The 21,163-nt window shown below is 40.2% G+C and overlaps 1 protein-coding gene across 4 annotated transcripts; it reads left to right on the forward strand.

Moving 5' to 3' along the window:
- Positions 1-115: 115 nt before the first annotated feature.
- Positions 116-20,037, forward strand: crtc1a (CREB regulated transcription coactivator 1a). 4 transcript variants are annotated; one of them, XM_080439065.1, is made up of 15 exons: positions 116-352; positions 4,543-4,659; positions 4,972-5,109; positions 5,329-5,390; positions 5,649-5,743; positions 6,883-6,968; positions 7,064-7,098; positions 7,496-7,686; positions 8,994-9,136; positions 9,327-9,419; positions 10,506-10,613; positions 13,809-13,913; positions 16,233-16,316; positions 16,589-16,757; positions 17,541-20,037. In XM_080439065.1, exons 1-15 carry the CDS (start codon positions 227-229, stop codon positions 17,744-17,746), a joined length of 1,758 nt encoding a protein of 585 aa, XP_080295191.1. In that variant the 5' UTR covers positions 116-226; the 3' UTR covers positions 17,747-20,037. The 4 variants fall into 4 exon arrangements, with proteins under 4 accessions (XP_080295191.1, XP_080295193.1, XP_080295192.1 ...); XM_080439067.1 differs by lacking the exon at positions 10,506-10,613; XM_080439066.1 differs by lacking the exon at positions 13,809-13,913 and having other exon boundaries at positions 118-352.
- Positions 20,038-21,163: the final 1,126 nt, after the last annotated feature.

Genomic DNA, 21,163 nt, shown 5'->3' on the forward strand with positions numbered 1-21,163 from the left:
GTAAGTGGTTAAAAAGTGGAGAATGCAGGGATCTATCCACATCCACACTCACTCCACAGTCCAGATGTGCGGCCGGTCGGTCCCGATCGGTGCGCGTTAACGACGCCCACGCACGCGCGCGCGCACGCACGCACACACACACACACACACACACACACACACACACACACACAGGGACGTAGAGCACGCAGCGTCTCATTGAAGGGAAAGAGGAGGAGGGCGAAACATGGCGACTTCGAGCAATCCGCGGAAATTCAGCGAGAAGATCGCCTTACACAACCAGAAGCAGGCGGAGGAGACGGCGGCGTTCGAGGAGGTGATGAAAGACCTGAGCATCACCAGAGCAGCCAGGGTGAGAAACGTGTTGTTTTCTGTCCGTTTCGGCGAGCTGTCAAATCTGCATCTCTCTAGCAGTGCAGCGCGCGGCACGCAGCCTGCTGCTCGTGGAGGTAAACATAGCTCTGGTCCAGAGCGTTAGCGAGTTCCCTCTAACGCTAGGAGCGGGTGCTATTCCCATGGACTGAAAATTCCACTACTGTGCGAGGTCTCCAACTTTAGTAAAAAAAATAAAGACAGCTGTTTCGCTACTCATCGAAACAGAGGCTGTTTTGTGTTGCTTAAAGACTATTCTCCACGGTGGACAGCCTCTCAGGATCCCACCTTTTCTGTATAATACACTTTTGGGCAGAAAATAAAATATGTCCGCCAGACGGAAATTATGTTAATGACTCACCTGCGCCCTCTACAGATCTGGTCGATATACATTACCTTTGACCAGATCTGTAGAGGGCGCAGGTGAGTAAATAAAATAATTTCCGTCTGGCGGACATGTTTTAGTTTCTGCTCAAAAAGTGTAATATACAGAGAAGGTGGGGTCCTGAGAGGCTTCCCACTCTGGAGAATAGACTTCCAACAACACAAAACTGCCTTTTGTTTCAGTGAATAGCGAAATAGTTTTGTTTATTTTGACTAAAGTTGGACACCTCGCACGGTAGTGGAATGTTCGGTCAGTGCAGCGCGGCTGGCAGAGCGTTAGAGAGAACGCGCTAACGCTCTGGACCAGAGCTAAGGTAAACAATAACAAACGGATCGCTTCCATAGCTGCCAGCTACGAGCTGTTTTTCCCCATATTTCCACACAGACAACGTATTAAAACAGTCTGGTGTGTCCGTTCTATGGTGTAGAGAGACGTATGACAACGATATGTCGTGTGGGGAAAAGTTGCACTATATCATGTTGTCCTAGACTAGACTGGTGGGAATCAAAGGGGCGTGCATGATGCGTTGACAGCGCGCATCAAAATGCAGCATTGGTTTGGTTTTCACTGTCGTCCTTTCCTTTCAGATCGATCGAGATTTGATCGATTTCACGTCGACTTCCCCGATCGGAAGCCAAGCTAAAACAAGGCGTAGCGCACGCGTATTGCGGCTTTGTGGTGGTGATACATATGCGTTGTAGCTACACAGGTTGGGATCTGAAACTTGTCAGACTGGTATCTTGGCCTCTGTGTAATAGCAGCAAGCAACCACATCAAAGATAAAGCCAGCAGATTATGATGATTGTAAACAGGCCCTCAAAATAACTACAAGGCTACTACAATGAATGGAGCTGAGACAAGTCAGTCTGATTGTCAGTATAAGCCTGCTCAGTGGCAAATGTTCCTTATTATACTGTAATTATGAAGCCCTGGAAATGTGTTTGTTATTAAATCCAAATTATGAAATTAAACCAACCATCTTGCAAGACAGTGCTTGCTATTTGTTTTCATAGGCTACAGTCTACAGAAAATATATATAATATAAATTGAGCCCATTGAAGCCCATTGAAAATAAAACTTATTTTATTCTTTGTAGCTTTACAAAATGTATAAACTTGTGTCCACCCCATCATTCTCTCACAGTGCCTATATAACTCTGACTGTGGTGGAGAAATTTACAGTAGGTCTAGGCTACTGTATATTCACTGGGCGATCCTCCTGATCAATTTGTAGCATAATCCTGTGTCAAGAATACATGTATTGAACTCGGTATAAGCTTGTCACATGCAGCACTGATAATGCACGTTTAGTTATAGTTAGTGTGGTTGCCCGAATGGGCAACCAGACTATTGTTATACAGAAACTTTATTCTTTCTTTATAGATAAACAATATTTCAAACTGTGTCTCACCGGGAATCGTGCGCTTGTATAAGGCTAAGAGATTGGTTGCAGAGTTTTATTGATATTGATTTATTAGTGCATTAAATGTCCCCATCCACTTTAATGGAAAAGTGAAAAAACTCAAATTCAAATATTTTTTGCTCTGAAACCGTAAGAGCTATAGTTACCAGATTTGGTGGGGAGGTTCATGATTTAGTCCGAAATTATTTTTAAAAAAAACATTACACCAGTCGGCCTCATGGTGGCGCTATAACAGCCCACTTAACGTTTTGGCCTATAACTCTTGAACCGTAGGTCCTAGAATAAAAATCTTTTTTCCCCTAGATTCCTTGGGTCATGACGCAACTCCCCATATAGGCCACGCCCATTTGCGTCAGGATAGATTTTCCGCCATTTTGAATTTTCTTCAAAACACACTTTTAGCTCCTCCTCCCACATATTTTCTCCAAATTTCACAAAAATCGGTACACATGATCTCTGGACCCATGCGATAATCTGGAGCGAAACAGAATTTTGATAGTCCATACCGTTCGTCCGTAAATGGCTTCCAAAGTTAGCGGAAGGGAACCGTTTTACAAAAAAGGCCACAAATCACTAACGAAACGTCCAGTCAATCCCAAATTTGAATCACATGTCGAGGGTGGCTTACTCAACGAATCCCCAAAAGCATTTTCACTTTGACCCATAGGGGGCGCCACAACTGTGCAAAACGTAACCGTTTGATGCAAAAACATGATTTTTGGGGGGATCACTCCTCTCAAATTGAAATGCAGGTGATCTCAGGAGTGACATGACGATGTCATTGGCCCGCTACATTTGTGGGAGGGGCTTATTTATTTTAGTGGGAGGGGCCTATTTCTTAAAATCAAAACACCATGTATCACGAACACAGGATCCAATCAGCACCAAATTCGAATGGCACGTCACGCGGCCTCCGACGGTATTCCTCCAAGCGTATTCCTCAAGTCCCGGCGGCGGAGACCCGCGACCAGCGTCGGCGCAACCACACTTTGCAATTTCCCAGAATTGCGACGCGTCTAGTTATTATTATTATGGCATCATGCCCTGCATCAATGTTGGACTTGTATGTGAAAATGTAATTGGACCGTATAGGTCTGTCTAATGGAACTTGAGATTGTTTTGGAATAAACATGGTTACAGGGCATCATGTGGGTTTACTAAGTTTACCTTACACTAATTCAGCTAGCTGCCCACAAAAGCTTATTAACTGGCCACAGTTGTATTCTTTCTTGTCAAGAAGATTAGCTACTGAAGATGTTTCGCTTCGACCTAGTCTCTGCACACATTAGTTCACTCTGGCTGGCCTGCCAGAGGATTTATTTAAATTCAGAAGCTATGCAGACCAACTGAATTATAGCCCAGGATTAGACCAAAGTGTCCGTGAAATGATAGAACATCACTATTGAGCAGACAACATTGGAATTGGAACACTATAAAATCTAAGCTGATAAATGGGTCTCCTGATTGGATGAAATTGTTGACCCACCTAAAGATGTATTTTCTGTTTACTAAAGAGCTGGAAAGACAGGGAAACCCCTGTTACTGAACAATCTATAGCAATGATTACTATCAAAATATAGAGCTTTTAACTTTTAAACCAAAAACTTTTTGTTTTAACAAAAATATCACTTACAGCACCTTGAACCTCATCATTGTCCCTATGAAACATTAATGGCATGCACTGGTTTCGAAAATGTAATTTATGTATTTTCCTTTTTTTAAATGTCATAAAATGCATGCACTGTATGTGCACACTGTAAATTGCTGCCTATATTTTCACTTGTTAGTTTAGTGTGTGTAGTGTAATATATAAAATGACATGCCCAAAATAGGGATTGATTATTAATCGATTATCTTTGTAAATGATCGATTACTTTTTCGTTTTTATTATTCATTAAATTGATTAGTTCAATTATCGGTTGCACAAATTATAAGAGACAAGCTGCCTTCCTGAACCCTTTTTTCTTTGTTGTCATCAAATGCATGCATATTTGACTTAGTGACTTTACTTGGAAGTTAGTAACACTGTCAGTGGCAGTTTTTCTGAGCTATTGTTGGTGTCATCTAGTAGGGGCATCCCTACTAGATGTTCCCCCACTTGACAATCAGCCAGGCAGGAGTAACCTTCCACTTGGATGGTTAATGAAGAAAACATCACTCAGTGACAGTAGCATATTTGTAGTCATAATACTACTATTACTACTACTCATACTACTACTCATAATAATAATAATAATAATAATAATAATAATAATAATAATGAAAATGTATGATGTGGAACATGAAAAACAATGGATTCATTTGTTTTCATGATTTTATCACTATCTTCTTTTCTTCTTTTTCTTCTTTTTCCACGCTTCTAGTTACAGTTACAGAAGACTCAGTATTTGCAGTTGGGCCAGAACCGTGGCCAGTACTATGGAGGGTCTCTGCCAAATGTTAACCAGATTGGAAGCAGCACTATTGACATGTCTTTTCAGGTATGGGTGTCAGGTTTTGTGGTCAAGTAAAGTCTTAAGAAAAAGAAAAATAATTCTCTAAAACATCAGATATTTATGATTTGAGATTTTCACAACAATTAATAGCAATTCCTGCATAGAGCAATACATATAAATATGGCTAGGTCCAAATGAGATGTATATAACAACATTATTGGGTTGTGTATTAAAAAATACAGAAAACAAAGCAAATTCAACTCAGTGAAGGAGAAATAAAACCCCCAAATGTATTATTTATATGTCAGCATCTATTAATGATTTATATAATGTAATTAATGTATTGTTCTTTATCAGGCTCCATTTCAGAATTCAGGGCTGGACACAAACAGACCGACACGGCACCATGGTCTCGTAGACAGAGTCTACCGGGACCGCAACCGCATCACGTCACCCCATCACAGACCCCTGTCTGTGGACAAACACGGACGACAGATATCCTTTCAGCAACATCTATTTGGTTCTCAACATCTTGAAGTTGACTGGCTCCAGTCTGTGTGCTATTTTCTACCAGCAACTGCTAATGTTGTTCATACTAAGACATGTCGTTTCCAAAACCACCAACTACAGGGTTCCATGTTTTTGTTCATGTTCGTTGAATGAATTAGAGTAATTCATTAATTACAGGTTTATTTTCTTAACCTGAGATCTCACATTGACAGCTGTCCATATGCCGCAGTATACCTGTCACCACCACTCGATACCAGTTGGAGGAGGTGAGAATTTGCGCTGTGCGGAGAAGACAACTTTTCAGCGTGTATACTATTCTTGCCTGACTGCTGCCCCATGCACCCAAAAGTTGGATTTCCTATTTGCTCAGATGTCAGAATAATGAACCTAATGACTGTGTCGAATGTACACCGTACTGTACATGCAGTGACCATGCAGTGTGCCGTACACCTTAACCCGTAACATGCCTTCTTCCATTATTTACATTTATCACACTCAGTGATGTGCAATTTGTCATGCTGCAGGACAAACTCTGATTCGGCGCTCCATCAGAGTACTCTGACTCCTGCACAGCAGGCTGCCTTTGCAGGAGGCTCACAGGAACTCCAGCCTAAACGAGGTACAGACGACCCTATCCTATTTTATTTTGTTATTTTATTGTTATCTACACTATTGAGGAATATTGAAGTACAAGAATTTCACTGACTATAATGTTGCTACCAACTGCATTGTATGCATACAGTAAGTGACAGGATTCTACTGAGCTTTATTCCAATATGTTTTGTATTTGTATTTGTATTGTATTTTAATGTATGTATGTATGACTGATGAATTGAGTACCATAGACCACAATGGGAACAAGCCCCCTGAGGCTTTTTGTGTTATGCTTTTAGCATAACCTTTGACTGTACTTACTAACTGTACTGTTAACAATCGTGTTAATAAGTATTAATTCAATCAAACAAACAAACAAACAAACAAACAGTAAACACCTTGAACCTTGAATGATCTGGAGTTCAGATAAAACTAAAGAGAACATTTCAAGAAAAAAAATCCATCTTATCATGTATGTCGTAGTGTGCCGTACACTGACATTTGGTTGATATTTGATAAATGTGTTTTTATGCTTTCTTGTCATTGTTGAGCTGAGAGCCCTCTGGTACAAGATAAAAGGGTTTAGATTCTAAAGAGCATGGCTTTGAAGGCAGGGGAGAAGAAAAATGACTTGTGAGAACACAGGGACCATCTGAGCACTTCACAGCTCACAGTTTTTTTTTTACTGCTATTGGCTGTGTGAATGTGATTCTCTTTCATGAATCATATATCAGCATTTGGTAAACAGCAGCATAATGTTAGTTTTGACTAAATGAGTCGTCTAAACGTACTTTATAAGATGCAATACATTCAGATACATTCACTTTTCAGGTATCATAGCAGCAACAGTAGTAAGAGAGTAAAACACAGAGCTTCAGATAAGAGTAACTGTATAGAACAAAACCAAAGATAAATAAAATATAAAATAAAATAAAATAGTTACATTTAGATTGATTATATGTCTGTTATTGTACTCTACAGACATACACTCCTCTAAATAGTCATTGTTTGGGTCTTGGGAGGTTATGATTTCTATCCTTCTGTTTATTCATTGACCATATGAAATAAGCACATGTGCTCATTGCTTATCATACACTCATTTAAATGGAACACCGCATTGACATTGTCATATTTTCAAACTATTTAACCTGCTTCTCTCTTCAGTCCTCTTGCTCACTGTACCAGGATCAGAGACCGTTAAACAAGAGGTGGATGAGGACGGACAAAAACAGAACTGGGAGTGCAAGAAGGTGAGATTTCAGCACTCACGTGAATGTTCAGTGCAGCTCTCATTACTACCTGACCCAGTATTCTAACTGGGTTATTATGTGTCTATCTCCTTTAGAATGCCTCAAGGTCCAAGCCAGTGCCAGGGATCAAGTGAGTGTTCGACAGCCCACTCTTAGTTTGAAGACAGTAAATATCAGATCTACAAGCTCACAACGTATCACAATGTGACCTCTTGTGAGCTTGTAGATCGGCTATTTCTGTGGTGTCAGGCTTTAAGGAAATCCATTGATGACTAAAGTTACAAAAATGTCATTCATTAGCTGTCATATATTTGTGTTCTAATTATATTTATGATGACACGACACACTGTAACCTGAATTAGCTTACATTAATGATTAATTTAAATCACAGGCTATCTCCGAAAATGAAAAAAGTCAAAGCAAAACCCCTCATATTATCGTTGTTTTTGAGATCCCATGTAACAGGATTTAAACTGTACTGCACTCTGCCCAGCATCCTCGCGATCATGTTCCTATTTTTTCGTCAGTATATTCCCCTCCCCGGATCAGGAGCTGACGACTTCACTCATCCCAGCAGCCTACAACACCGGTGGTTCACTGCCAGACTTGACCAACATCCAGTTCCCCCCTCCTCTACCGACGCCACTGGACACAGACGATGCGGTAGCGACCTCACTCAGCACCTCTGACAGCACTGGAAACCTGAATAACACACAAGGTACCACACACCATCGGGCAGGAGTTAGTCTAGTATTCAGATAAAACAAAGGGTTCCCACAGTCATGACAATCTTGGAAAAGTAATGTGGACAATGTGGAAAATGTCATTTTCCAAGTCTGAAGACTTTTTGAAAATCATGAATTATCTATAAAGTTTTGGAAAGGTCATGGAGATTTGATTCCCTTTTCCTACTTTTCGACCAAGCATACTGGTCACTTTATCAATCTCGTGGTGAGCCTGTAACTATTAGCTTGGTAGTTATAGCTTGTCATTACAAATAACCTCGTTTGAACTAAATCTCAAGGTTGATCTTGCACTACCAGATATATTTGTGCTCTATCATGTCAAGACGATATCTCTATCAACCCGACATAATCCGTACGCACAGGGACTTACCCCTACGGGGACAGATGACATGGATACTATTTAAGACACATCACCTGTGGTGGCCACTCACTGATTAGCAAAACATGGCATGATAAAGTGTGTCCCTTCCTCCTTCACTCCAGCCACAACACTCAGGCACAACACTCCTGTGATTGTTTCTCTCAACATTTCTAATTCTGTCATTTGTGCCCCCATTTGTGGTGTGTCCTTCTGCGCTTCTCTGTTTTGATCGAGTCCATTCTATGTTTCATATTCAGTGTGTCTTTTCTTTGGTAACCAATTGTGAAGCTCTAATCTTGGTTTAGAAAGGTGCTTTATAAATAAGGCTTTACTTAGAATGAGTCACCCTGCTTCAATTACCCCATAATAACCAACACCTTTGATACACGCACAGTACCGGCTATAACTTTCTATGAAATCAGACAATCTGTCTTTCTCATTAAACATTTACATACTATTGTCCGGGTGGTGCAGGGGTAAAGTTCCTGTCCACCACCGTGGAGGCTGGAATTAGATTCCTCCACAGTGCCTCCGGCTTGGCCGAAACGCGCCAATGAACACAATTGGATGTGTTTGTGAGTGGGACGCCGACCAGGGCAGGCCATCGGGCCCCTTTTCAGCAGGTAGCTTATAACTGGGAGGGATAGCGTGTTCCTCTGCACGCATTATGACCTGCCAGTGAATCAGTCAGGTGAAAAGAAGCAGACTCCATGTGTTTGTCTACACCCTTCCCAAGACCAACAAGTAGAGGTTGGCTGAGACGGAACTATGCAATGACTAAATTGGGGAGAAAAATGTAAAAACAACTAAAACAGTTGAAGAAGAAAAATACTATAGTACTACTAAAGAAACATACTATACATTTTTACCGTTTCTACTCTGATAACTATATGTATCAACTTTTTGTGTACCTGGTAGGAGTGAACACCTCTCAAGGTATGGTGATGCAGGCCGGGCAGGACAACATGGTTCCTCTCATCCTGAACGTGACAGGAGACTCCAACCAACACCAACCCCTCACTCTCTCCCCCACACTCTCCCCACCACTCACCCTCTCTCAGGTACCCCCCAGCACAACCCAGCACAACTTCAATTTACATTTAATTTACCTTGAGAGGTATGAATGAATCATTGTTCCATACAGTGAAGATGATACGGTGACCCATTCAACTAACTAACTAACTAGCAAAGCGGTGGATTTGCAGAATGTATGACAAAAACTCTTTATCTGTTTCTGTATGTCCTACACAGGCAGCCATCAATGCCATGTCCTTGGAACAGCAGCTGTCCGAGTATGCCTTCTTCACCCAGGAGCCCTCGTCCCAGTCACAGCAGACCCAGCCAGTGAGTTGTCCCCCAGCATTCTATTTATAAAATCTTAAAACTATTTTTGAAATTGTAGAAATTCCGAAAATTTTGAAAATGTTTGTTTTGAAGAAAACATAAAAACTGAAACATTTAGTCTGGCACAAACGGGCAGGGGCGTGGAATCCAGGGGGAAAGGGTTTTTATTATATGATCAAGAGTTATAGGCCCAACTGTGAAATGGGCTCTTATAGCGCCACTATGAGGCCGAATTGAAAGATTTAGGGTGGCGGTTCTTCCTTGGCCTACTGGGAGTGTGTGCATGCAAAGTTTCGTGATTTGTGGGATTTTTCCCGCAAACTTGAAAGCCAATCGTAGCCAGTCGGAATGGAATCTGAAAAATCTGCCAGATACATCTTGAAAAATACAGTATACATCTCCAAAATAGTCAAGTCAATTTAATTTATAAAGCACATTTTATGCTGACCAAAGTGCTGTACATCAAGGTTAAAAAACACACAACAAAAAGTATCAAATACATACACATACAACTGCAAAAAAAACTAAACAAAACAAGGATCATCAATATATACAAAAAAAGCATCAATATATAAACCATAACAGGAAGGCAAATAGCTAAGGAAACGAAAAAAATAGGAGCACATAAACAAGTGTCCAACCATTTCTCCAAGGCAGGAGGTATTATTTAAAAGGCCTGGGAGAACAGGTGCGTTTTTAAAAAATGCCCAAAGAGGGTGCAGACCTGATAAGTGGCGGTAGGCTGTTCCATCATTTTGGAGCAGCGACCGAGAAGGCACGGTCACCTTTTGACTTCAGGCGGGTGTGTGGAACCTTGAGGAGCCCCTGATCTGCTGATCTTAGTGGCCTAGTAGTATCGGGGGGAGGATGCAACTCACAACTCTGTGTTTGACTGGAAGCCAGTCAAACTGGAAGCCAGCCAAAATACATAATAATAAAATAATCTCCAAAAACATACAGTACATGAAAAAGATTGGAGGTACTAAGTTGGCAGTGTGAGTGTGCACAGTACATTTGGCACTGATCGGTCCAGTGGTTTGCTAGATTTACCATACTGTATATACTGTACTGTTCCCGCTGCAATAGACAGGCCTAGGCCAGCTGTCCTCCTCATTGGTCCAGAACCATAGCTCCTCCTCCACTCCAGGCAGCCAGACCTCCCCTCAGACTAGCATGGCTATGGACATCAGCACGGTGAGTGCACAATGTGACTTATACTTCTTGTAGCATATAGCGCAATGTGAGATGATTTTCCTTTCAAAATGTGGCATGGCGAACTTCCTGCTGGTCGCCATGCAGTGACCGAATCAGTTGCACCAAAACTATAATGACGAGCCTTGTCTTCTTGCCTGAAGGAGGAGTCTGCCATGGTCTGTCGTGGTCATAGGCGTTTGTTTTTAACCCATTAAGACCTGGAACGCATCTGTGTCACTTTAGATTTCTTTTGCTATTCAAAAATAGCAGATGTACAAGCTCATAGCGCGGCACCGAGTGCCGCGCTACGAGCTTGTAGATCTGCTATTTTTGAAAAATCGTGAAAATAATTTTTTTATATTTTTTTCCGAAAGATTGTTAGGATTTAGATTTTTTTTAGACGCGGCCTCAGGTCTTAATCTGGTCCAAAATCCAGCTCCCAACAGTGATTGAGGACAACTTGCCCAGACCTAGTGCAGTGGTTCTCTCAAACGACAACAACATGCGTATTATAATATAATATAGAGGCCAAATGCATGGTCAAAATAGGGATGCCAGGTTGAAAGTGGTTAGCGATGTTTTACTGTGCTTCACAGTGATGTTATGTGTGGGAGTTAGCTATGTTAAAGTTACAGGAATCTTTGGCACCTTAGGGCCTTGACCCCAGGTTGGGAAACCTGAGGTCAATAGAATATTGTACTGTGGCAGTCATTAAAGGGTTAGTTCAGATTTTTTGAGTATTTTCTGTAGGAAATACTTACCATTAATGTAGTGGTTGCAAAGGTATTAATTGATTGCCCGAGTCCCGTAGTCAGAGTTATGGTCCGGTTCTGATGAATATGAAGTAGTTTCGGTAGATTAGTAGATTTGGTGGGGGCCGCTCATTAAAAATAAATTAATAAAAAAAACTAGCGTCATTTGTATTGTTGACCTATTTCTACCATATAGAGCAGGTTTCGTTCAATTTCGTCACATGGTACTATTTTTTGTGTCATATATTTTGTGCGTGAGTAGGCTGCCGCGGCGCAGTGATGCTGGACACAAACATTAGTACCATGTGACAGAGGGGTCGAAATTGAACGCTTTATATGGTAGAAATGGGTCAACAATACAAATGACGCTAGTTTTTTTAATTAATTTCACCAAATCTACTAATCTACCGGAACTACTTCATATTTATCAGAACCGGACCATAACTCTGACCACGGGACTCGGGCAATCAATTAATACCTTTGCAACCACTACATTAATGGTAAGTATTTCCTACAGAAAATACTCAAACAATCTGAACTAACCCATTAATGCACACTACTAGTTTATATTTTTGCTCAGAGACTTTCAGCTGTTTACCACTTCTCTAATCTCTGTATTTTGATAGATTATGAATGTTCTAGTCTGCCTTCATATGCCCATCAGATTATCAGTATCTTTTTGTACCATTTTAGATCTGGAGTTCGGTTATAGCTGTACTCTAGTATTTGTATTATTTTATATTTCCTATTCATTTTTGTCCACAAATATGATCACTGATGCCAAGTGTATTTTTCTTTGCAAAACGCTGTGACTTTGTGTTTGGTATTGAATATCTTTTGCCCACATATTATTTGGTAGTAAAGCAAGCTAAGAAACTGATTTAACTGAAAACTATTGATCTGAAAGCGATTGTCAAAGAAGACATTCATATTCATTTTATTAGACTTTTTAGTAAATGCACTATTAGCACACTTTGTTACAACCATCACACACAATTGTCCAACTCTGAACACAAAAGGCTCATTATGATCTCTAGGTCCTCTTTGGGAGCGGAATGAGAATCCTGTGCCTCCAATTTATGAAGTAGCGTAAAAACAATCTATTCACACTCTCATAGATGATTGGATAGAATACTGTATGCACCTCAAAAACAAACAGAACTCAAGAAATCAAAAAGATGATAATAAATCAAGGCTTAAAACAGCAAGGAGTTGTTTAGGGAAATTAAATCATAGAGGAATAGAGCAAAAGGGAGCCTGTTGCTTTGTATGTTTTAGCACAAGCATGTGTGTGTTGTAGGACCACAGTGGAAAGTAGGACCACAATGGAAACAAGCCCTCAGGGCTTTTTATGTTATCCTTTTAGCATCATTTTATATTCGTACCACTGTACAATTTGCAAACTGTTAATAAAGTATTCAATCAATCAATCAATCAATCAATCAATCAATCAATCAATCAATCAATCAATTGTATTCTACCCTTTGACAGGGAGTCTGTTCTGTGAAATAGGGCACCCAAGTTATAGGAGAGTATTACTTGTTTTTTCACCCCAATGAAAATTTGGCAAAACTAATTATGTACTGGGTTTTGTAGATGTTCTTGCAAACCTGTTTTTGCTTCCATCATTCGTGAAAGGATTTGTGACAATAAGTCACAAATGCGTGCAAAGTATAGTGGTCCAAGAATAGAGCCCTGTGGGATATCACGTTATTGTTATCCTATCTATGCCCATTGATTTGTGACTACAATTTGTTTTGTATCTGCCTGAAAGGGGAAGGTAATGAAGAGAAAAATATCAGCCTAATCATCAAAGGCATGCTTGCTGTTGATGGACTCATTAAAACGACTTAAACCCTACATACTGTACTTCGTTGACCGGGGTCCCCCAAGGGTCTATACTTGGTCCTCTCCTTTTCCCCCTCTTTATCAAATCTCTTCGCAAAAAATAGCAGATCTACAAGCTCACAATGCACACTTGATGCATTGTGAGCTTGTAGATCAGCTATTTTTGCTGAATGTTCACCTATTTTTGCTGCATGTTCGCCAAGTATGACATGCCCAGAATAGGGATGCTATGGTTGTAGGCTATGTGTTGTTACCCTGTAACTGTTCTCCACTATTGTGCAATCAAATATTTACCAGCGTCAACACCATACTTCTCATCAAAATGTGGCCACAAATTATGAAAGCTAAGACTTGTTCTTGACATATAACCAACATTTTCTACAAACGCTTCAACAACATTCAATGGAAAATGGTATGGAAGGTCACAACTGAAGGACAGCTCGATGAGCCAATGACCCGATCTCATGGTGACATTCTGCTTTGTTTCATCTTGGAAATTATATCCATAGATTCCACCTCAGTTCCTAATAAGGACAAGTTCATATAACCTGAGTGAGAGAGAGAATAATAATGCCAACATATCCTCCTGTATCAGGCCTCTTCACTCCAACAGTACCGCAGTAGGATTGGATCCTCTGCCAATCAGTCTCCAACCTCTCCCGTCTCCAATCAAGGCTTCTCACCCGGAGGCTCGCCTCAAGTAAGGGTGTTGAACCAAATTAACCATTGGCTCACTGTGTATATACGTGAACGTCCCTTGCACCGTAGTTCTGTGGTCGTCACCGAGTAGCTGTCTTCTCTTAGCTGTTCTCTTGTGTTGCCAAAAGCAGATCTGGGCAAAAATTATATTTTAAAATCCATAGTTTTTTTGGCGTGTATTTTATTAGCCTAAGCTGATCGAACACTTGACAGCATCGCAAATCAAATATCTTTTCCCCCTCTCTTGCAAATACTTGACTGGCATATTGTTCCTATTTTGCCCAGGTCTGACCATCAAATCTCTGTAATCTCCTGCCCTTGTTGTCCTTGATGTGTCGCAATGTAACTGTGGCCCTGACCACCCTCCTCTGTTGCTGCTGCTTCTGTGGTGACTGCACTGTATCCCCACATACGATACTGTACTGTATGTCCAGTCACTTGCATTAATATCTGAGTCAGTGTTTAGAGATGCTTAACAGTGTTTGTGCACTGTTTGTTGTAACTGTGAGTGTGGATTATTGTACGATTTAAATTACAAAGGTTTACGCACAATCCTCCTTTTGAGCTTTGGTTTTATGGAGAATGTCTGTATGTATGTACAGTATATGTGATTGTGTGTTATTAAGCCCACTCCACACCAATGATTCGCCATGCAACTCCTTGCAACTTGCAACTACTTGCAACCATTATCCCCAATGGCAGTTGCAAGGAGTTGGATTGGTGCGGTTGACCTTAAAACTGTTTTGTTGCAAGGAGTTGCGACTAGTTGCATTGGTGCGGTTTGGCCTTTAAACTTGGAACAAGTCAACGCTTGCTAGTAGGGCGGTGCATGCTGTTAGCTAAGGTAAACGCACCTTAGGTAAACATGGCTTACAGTTTGATAATTTGTGATGGGGCTGGTATACAAGTTTGGTGATTTGGAGATATACTAGATAGCAAGTACTGTAAATGGCTTTGACTATTTTAATTGCCTAGCCTTCTGATTGGGCAAAAACATTCAAAGCACAACCTTGAAACTATTTTTTTCAGAATCTGAGCAACAACAAAAGAAGTCGTAACAATGTAGAATTCTCATTTGTTCCAGCAAACTGTATTATGCATTTAATTTAATTTATTATAACGCCTCTAGCCTTTATTCACAGAGGGAAGCAGGCCCCCTTCAGTTTCACTTCCTCTGTACATGAATCCTGAGTGCGAGTTTGACTGTTTGACCGTGTGAAAGAGCGGAAGAGGGAGTGAGGGAGTGTGTGTGTGTGTGTGCGTGTGTGTGTGTACGTGGTTGTCCCGTTGTTTGTTTTAACCACTGATCCTTTCCCGTTGAAGTGGCTCACTGGCAGTCCTGAGGTTATATCATATACAGGGGTTAAACCACAACTGACAGGCTATTCTCTATTATCCCACTTTGCCCTGCGGGGAGACTGGCAGCATGCATAGATAATTTGGTTTCGAGCACGGCAAGGGAGGAGATATGATCCAATTACTAATACGTTATGAGACTGCGATGAAAAGGAGAATTTCTATTGTCAGTTCTATCAAAAGATTCAAATAAGAAACCTCAAGAGAATTTACTCTGCACTGTAAGAGCCCAATACTGGTAGCATAACCCACATTTTCAATCCCCCCCCCCATTTCATGTGAATTTCATTTCCTCTGGAATAAAATGAAAGAACGCCCCCCTCTGGCCGCACCACGTTTGATCTACATATTTCATGATATTCACAGTATACTACCATTAGATGTTCATGCAGTCCACACAAACACTAGAGGAATAGGAGGATGTTATCCATGTGATTGATCTAATGGTCTGTCTCAGATTTAATCTGAAGCGATTTTCTATGAATGAATAATTTATTTTCTAATAAGCCTCAAGTTAATTCACTAAACCACTCATCCGGTAGCCATGCGTACACAACTTGTACTGTTTGCCCTGTATGTGCCATGCTTTATAGTGCAAATATAGAACATTTATGCTATGTTAATGTTTGTTTTGTTTTGTGTGTGTGTGTGTGTGTGTGTGTGTGTGCGTGTGTAGAGCCATTTCTGTTGCCTACAGCCTATAAACAAACATTTTGTTTGAACAGAATAAACTTTTGGCTGCAGTATAAGAAATGAAACAAATTTTGTCTTTATGAAATGGTGCATGAATTAGCCAAAAAGTACTGTGAAAAAATACCCATCGACTCCCATTCATATCCCTGCACCAGAACATCCATAATATATATGTTGTCAGCACAATATGTATAGGATTCATATTTATGGCTCTGTATCTGACATTGTGTTTTAGTTTTAACAAAGAGAGCGGGTCTGCTTCTTATTGCAGCATAGCTCGATACTGGGCAGTGTGTTCGCAGACTTCTATGATCAGCAGCTCACATCCAGACTGACTAGTGATCTCTCACAACAGGTATGTACAGTACCAAGCATTCAAGTCAGGGACCTAAAAGTGCATGTTTTAATTCACTTTAGACAGACATCATATAGAATAGGAAATTTGTGGGACATACTGATTTTTAAGAACAATAATTACATCCATCAAGAATATTTAATGGGGTATTATAAAATCCCCACCAGTCCGTCTTGCAAGATTCATAAAATAATATATCCTATACTTCTTGATCTAACGTATTTTCATGAATTGTATTGTTGATCATTTCTTTTGTCTGTTGTGTATATCAGTTGGAGCAGTTCAACATGTTTGACTCCAACAGCCTGTACAACCAGGCCTCCACGCTCAACTATTCCCAGGCAGCCATGATGGGGTTGACTGGTAGCCATGGCAACCTGCAGGACTCCCAGCAGCTGGGCTACAGTAGCCATGGCAACATCCCCAACATCATTTTCACAGGTGCTGTGACTCGGGTGGCGCTCCCTCCAACCAAATAAGGGACGAGTTCTCTGTGTTCAGAAACATAGTTCATATGAAAGCCACTTTTGTAGATTTTGGCCATTGATATGAATTTCAATGTCTTTGTAGAATCAGTCAATTAACTTTTTTCAGTAATGCATTTTTGATGTACTAGAGCTAAACTTTTTCATGTCAAGGACCCCCAAGATGAGATGTATTCGGCCGCGGACCCCCATCTCAAATATGTTGTTCCAGGGACGCCCAGAAGCTCGGCACTCTGTGCGGCGCTATGGGCTTGTATATCTGCTATTTTTGAATAGCCAAAGTATAAAAGGTTAAAATTATTGTGATGCTATATTAAAAAAAAAATGTTTTTTGCACCTGATGCCATGACGACACATTGAGGTTAGACAACACGCTCCATATTTGGGCATAGCTGCATTGGGAACCCCTTACATGGTTATGGCTGAGTCATAGTGACCAGCCGGCTGTTCCTCCCATTAGCCAATTTTAATATAGGATAGGATATACTTCGTTGACTGTGGTCGCTCAGTGGTTCGCGCTTGGTTCCCAACTTTTTCCCCTCTAAATCAAATATCTTCGCAACGTGGCGCGTTTTGAGCTTGTAGATCGACTATTTTTGCCAAATGTTGGCCTATTGTCACAATTCACAGAATGCCTACAGTATATGACATGCCCAGAATACTGAGAATAGGGACGCTAGGGTTCATGTGGTTATTTAAACTGCTGATGTCCTTCCTTTGTTTTATTTCTGCACGGCAGTGAGTGGTGAATCTCCACCCAGCCCGCCCAAGGACCTGACCAGCTCCCTGTCCACCGATGTCAGCTTCGACATGGAAGGCCCTTTCCCACTGGACGATCTGAAGATTGACCCGCTCACCCTTGATGGATTGCACATGCTCAATGATCCTGACATGGTCCTGACCGACCCGGCCACGGAGGATGCCTTCCGCCTTGACCGGCTCTAAACTATGCCACCCTCACACACCTTGGGTGTGTGAACCCTGCTGCACTGAGGGAGCGAGGGCCCATATTCAAGAGGAGCGGCAGACTCCTATGGCGCAGGAGGGATTCGCGGCCCAAGTTGTGCAGAATGTCCATCCTACACCGTTGCCACACACCCAATGACCCAACCCAATCCCACAGAGGAGCACTGGAAGAATGCTTGGTTGCGATCTCTTTTCAGAAAGATGGTATTGGATTGCTGACAGAAGGATTAACGGTTGACTGAAACCATGGCTATAGAGCAAACTGTACATCTCACCTGTCTACACCATAGATTATCATGATGACTCATAGGAAACTGCTCTTTGTCTCATCTCCTTCTCTGTGCCAAGCTTCTTGTTCTCATCAACACTCACATATCGAGTATCATTCTGAGTGATAATCCTTCCCTTTCCCATGTGGTTTGTCACAGGCCTGATTTGACGTTACAAATACACCCTAAAACGATTTGTTATCACAACCATTTTTCTACTAACAGTATTTATAGCAAGTGTCAATTTGCTGTGGCAAAATTCAGAATTCAAGTCAAACAGCTGTTTTCAGTTATGCATGAAATCACTAAACACTGTGATTACCTGTTTTTGCCTTAATAGATTGACATTCAGTTTTCAGAAAAGGATTTGAATGTTATATAAACCAACAGGGCAGGACAAATCTGATGTAAACTTAAAACATTTTTACTATTATGAATGTGGTTTGGCCTATATAATTCAAGCAGTTTCATTTGTGTAGATGCATTTCCAAGATGTGCTGGTCTTCATCCATCATCTGTCATTTTCACAATTTAAATCATACTCATCATCATTCATGCCAGTGAACTTTGAATGGATGAAAGGAACAAATTAAGGCGTTCATTTAAAAAACTGAAAAACTTTTTTTTTTGTGAAATAAGATGTTTATGGTCTTGCTTTTATATTTCAAATGTACAGTACATTATTCAATTTTGCGTAATGATATCTATGCAAAACTGAAGTAACTTATTTTGGATTATGAGATACTGCAGACAAATGTACTCCTACGTACATAGTGGAAGCCAGTGTGTAAGCTTAACTTGTAAGTCATAAGAGAAAAAGAATGAGGGGTGCTGCAGCATTAAAGCTCTCCCCTGTGTAACTCCCATAGATGTGAGTTCAGTATTGCTAAAATAGTTTTATTTTTCCAAGACATTTGAACTGCCTCTATATTAGAACAGTGTAGATACAACCAGAATGTATTTAGGCCACACATGTAGACTATGTTCTCTCCATCTCTTCATCCTCCAGTCCAGCTTCTAACTATTGTTTAACGTAGGACCAAACAACAACATCAACAACTCTATCCCATTTTTCACTACACTTTAAAGTCCAAGGGGGTGTGCTTCTTCTACGCTAGTATGATGTATCTGTGTGTGTGTCTTGGTCATGTGCGCATACCCTCTTCCGTGTCTTTGTCGAGTTGGCCTGTCTCTCAACCCCCTGCGACTGTTATGTGCACTGGACCTGTTTCCCCTTATATTTGGTCAGACTTGCCTTCATAAAAATATAATAATATATACAAATATAATTATCTAAAAGAAAGCATATTTTTTGGAAAATCCTATATAGATACAGTCTATTTAAGAGATGAGTTTTTACTTAATCAGTGAATATTTTTGTTATCTGTCTAATATTGTTACACAGTTTTTCCTCAATTATGGAAAGCCAATCAAAACTTTGTATGCCTCCTGAGATCAGCAGAGACAGTGTGGTTGACAATAAGGTACAGCTACAGTCCTGTGTTGTAGCTTTTCCTGCCCTGGGAAGCATGTTTACGAACCACGTCCACAATTCCACAATTCATGCCGATCAAACCGTTACTGTCACAGATGAATATAGGGCCCGACCAATGTCAAATTTTTGGGTACGATGTGATATAGATTTTGGAGAGTCCTAGACCACTGGTTACCCATTTTCTGATTGATATTTTGAAATAGAAAAAAGTGCAAAATCTTGAAATTAATTATTTGAGAACAGTTAACTTATAATCAAACAAATAAATACAAATAAACAAATCATTTTGATAGATATTTTTTTAAACCTAAATATATGAACATGTAACTTCAATTAAACAATGAACAAGCAAACAATTAAATATTAAATACATATGAACTGAACTTTGTTTTATTTAACCACTTAAGCCCTATTTAAACATTAAAAAAAATAGGCGATCTACAAGCTCACGTGTCGTGTCGTGATCCAGTAGATTGGCTATTTGTAAAAAGAAAAAGGAAAATAAAGAACATTTTGCCCTTAATGCCATGGCCAAAATAGAGACGCCAGGTTGAAAATCGGGACGCATCGGCTGCTTAATTGTAGATACCGATAAAAAAGTCAAATAATTGGCCAATCTATCAGTCGGGCTCTAGATAAATACTTCAACAGATGAAATATATTCCTCAAAAGAATAAAGGGAACTGTTTGATCACCTAATGTTTTTGAGCAGTATTCATGAGCAGTATATAGTGCTCATGAAAACTGCTCAAAACAAATCAGTGTTATCTTAATTTCTTTGAGCAGTATATTATATGCCAAGTGTGAAGTGTAACCTTTTCTGATACAGTACAAAACATACTATATCAGACCAGAACAGTCACTTAAAAGTATCTCAAAGAAATTCAATTAATAATTCAATCCTTTCTTAAAATAAATGCCCCTAATTTGAAGGAATGTGAAGAGTTTTGTGCTTTAACACATTAAAATATATATTTTGAAAGATGATGTACACTACGACTAGGCTGTCTCTAGCTGCAATGTGTTAACTAAAATGCTCTGTCCAGTATATATCCCATTATCCTGTGCCAGCATATTCCTCCGTTATTCGAACCAGTATTGTTATGATTAATGTAAACAGATCACTTGAAGCTGAGTTACTGAAGCATGCAACTACTTTTTTCCTCTTTTATCGTCCTGAAAGTTTTTACTTCACTACTGTTGATTTTGTGATGCATTTTCCTCATCTGTTACCTATATTTTCTTTTCTGTTTCTAGAGCAGGACTGAAGAGGTTCCTGTGTGTAAATCTTAAAAATGCTGTTGTGACAGCATGAATTTCAAGGCTTATATTTCCCCTGTTTTGCTTGGCTTTTTTTCCCTGTATGGTAAACATCTTTTGTTTTTAAGTGACTTAATGTACTTAAGCTAAGAGTGAATGGTGGAGTTATGCTGAATTGTGTCTTATGTGTTCCGTTTTTCATGTTTGGTAAAGCTGTCCTCCGTCTCTTTGATTAAGCATAATATATTGATTGAACTGGCAAGTCAAACCTAAAAGCACCAGATATATGTTAATCTGCCTTTTATGCACATGTAGATGCAATCCATTGGTACTTACATTTTTACACTGTAATATAGTATGTCCTTATGTGCT

Source organism: Gymnoscopelus braueri (assembly GCF_963280865.1).
Source record: "Gymnoscopelus braueri genome assembly, chromosome: 10".
Taxonomy (NCBI): Eukaryota; Metazoa; Chordata; class Actinopteri; order Myctophiformes; family Myctophidae; genus Gymnoscopelus; species Gymnoscopelus braueri.

Excerpts from the sequence above, each read along its gene's own strand:
- crtc1a (XM_080439065.1), top strand. The coding sequence starts at position 227 with ATGGCGACTTCGAGCAATCCGCGGAAATTCAGCGAGAAGATCGCCTTA. Across the intron at positions 353-4,542 it reads GCATCACCAGAGCAGCCAGG|TTACAGTTACAGAAGACTCA; the intron begins GTGAGAAACGTG and ends CCACGCTTCTAG. Across the intron at positions 16,758-17,540 it reads CCCCAACATCATTTTCACAG|TGAGTGGTGAATCTCCACCC; the intron begins GTGCTGTGACTC and ends TCTGCACGGCAG.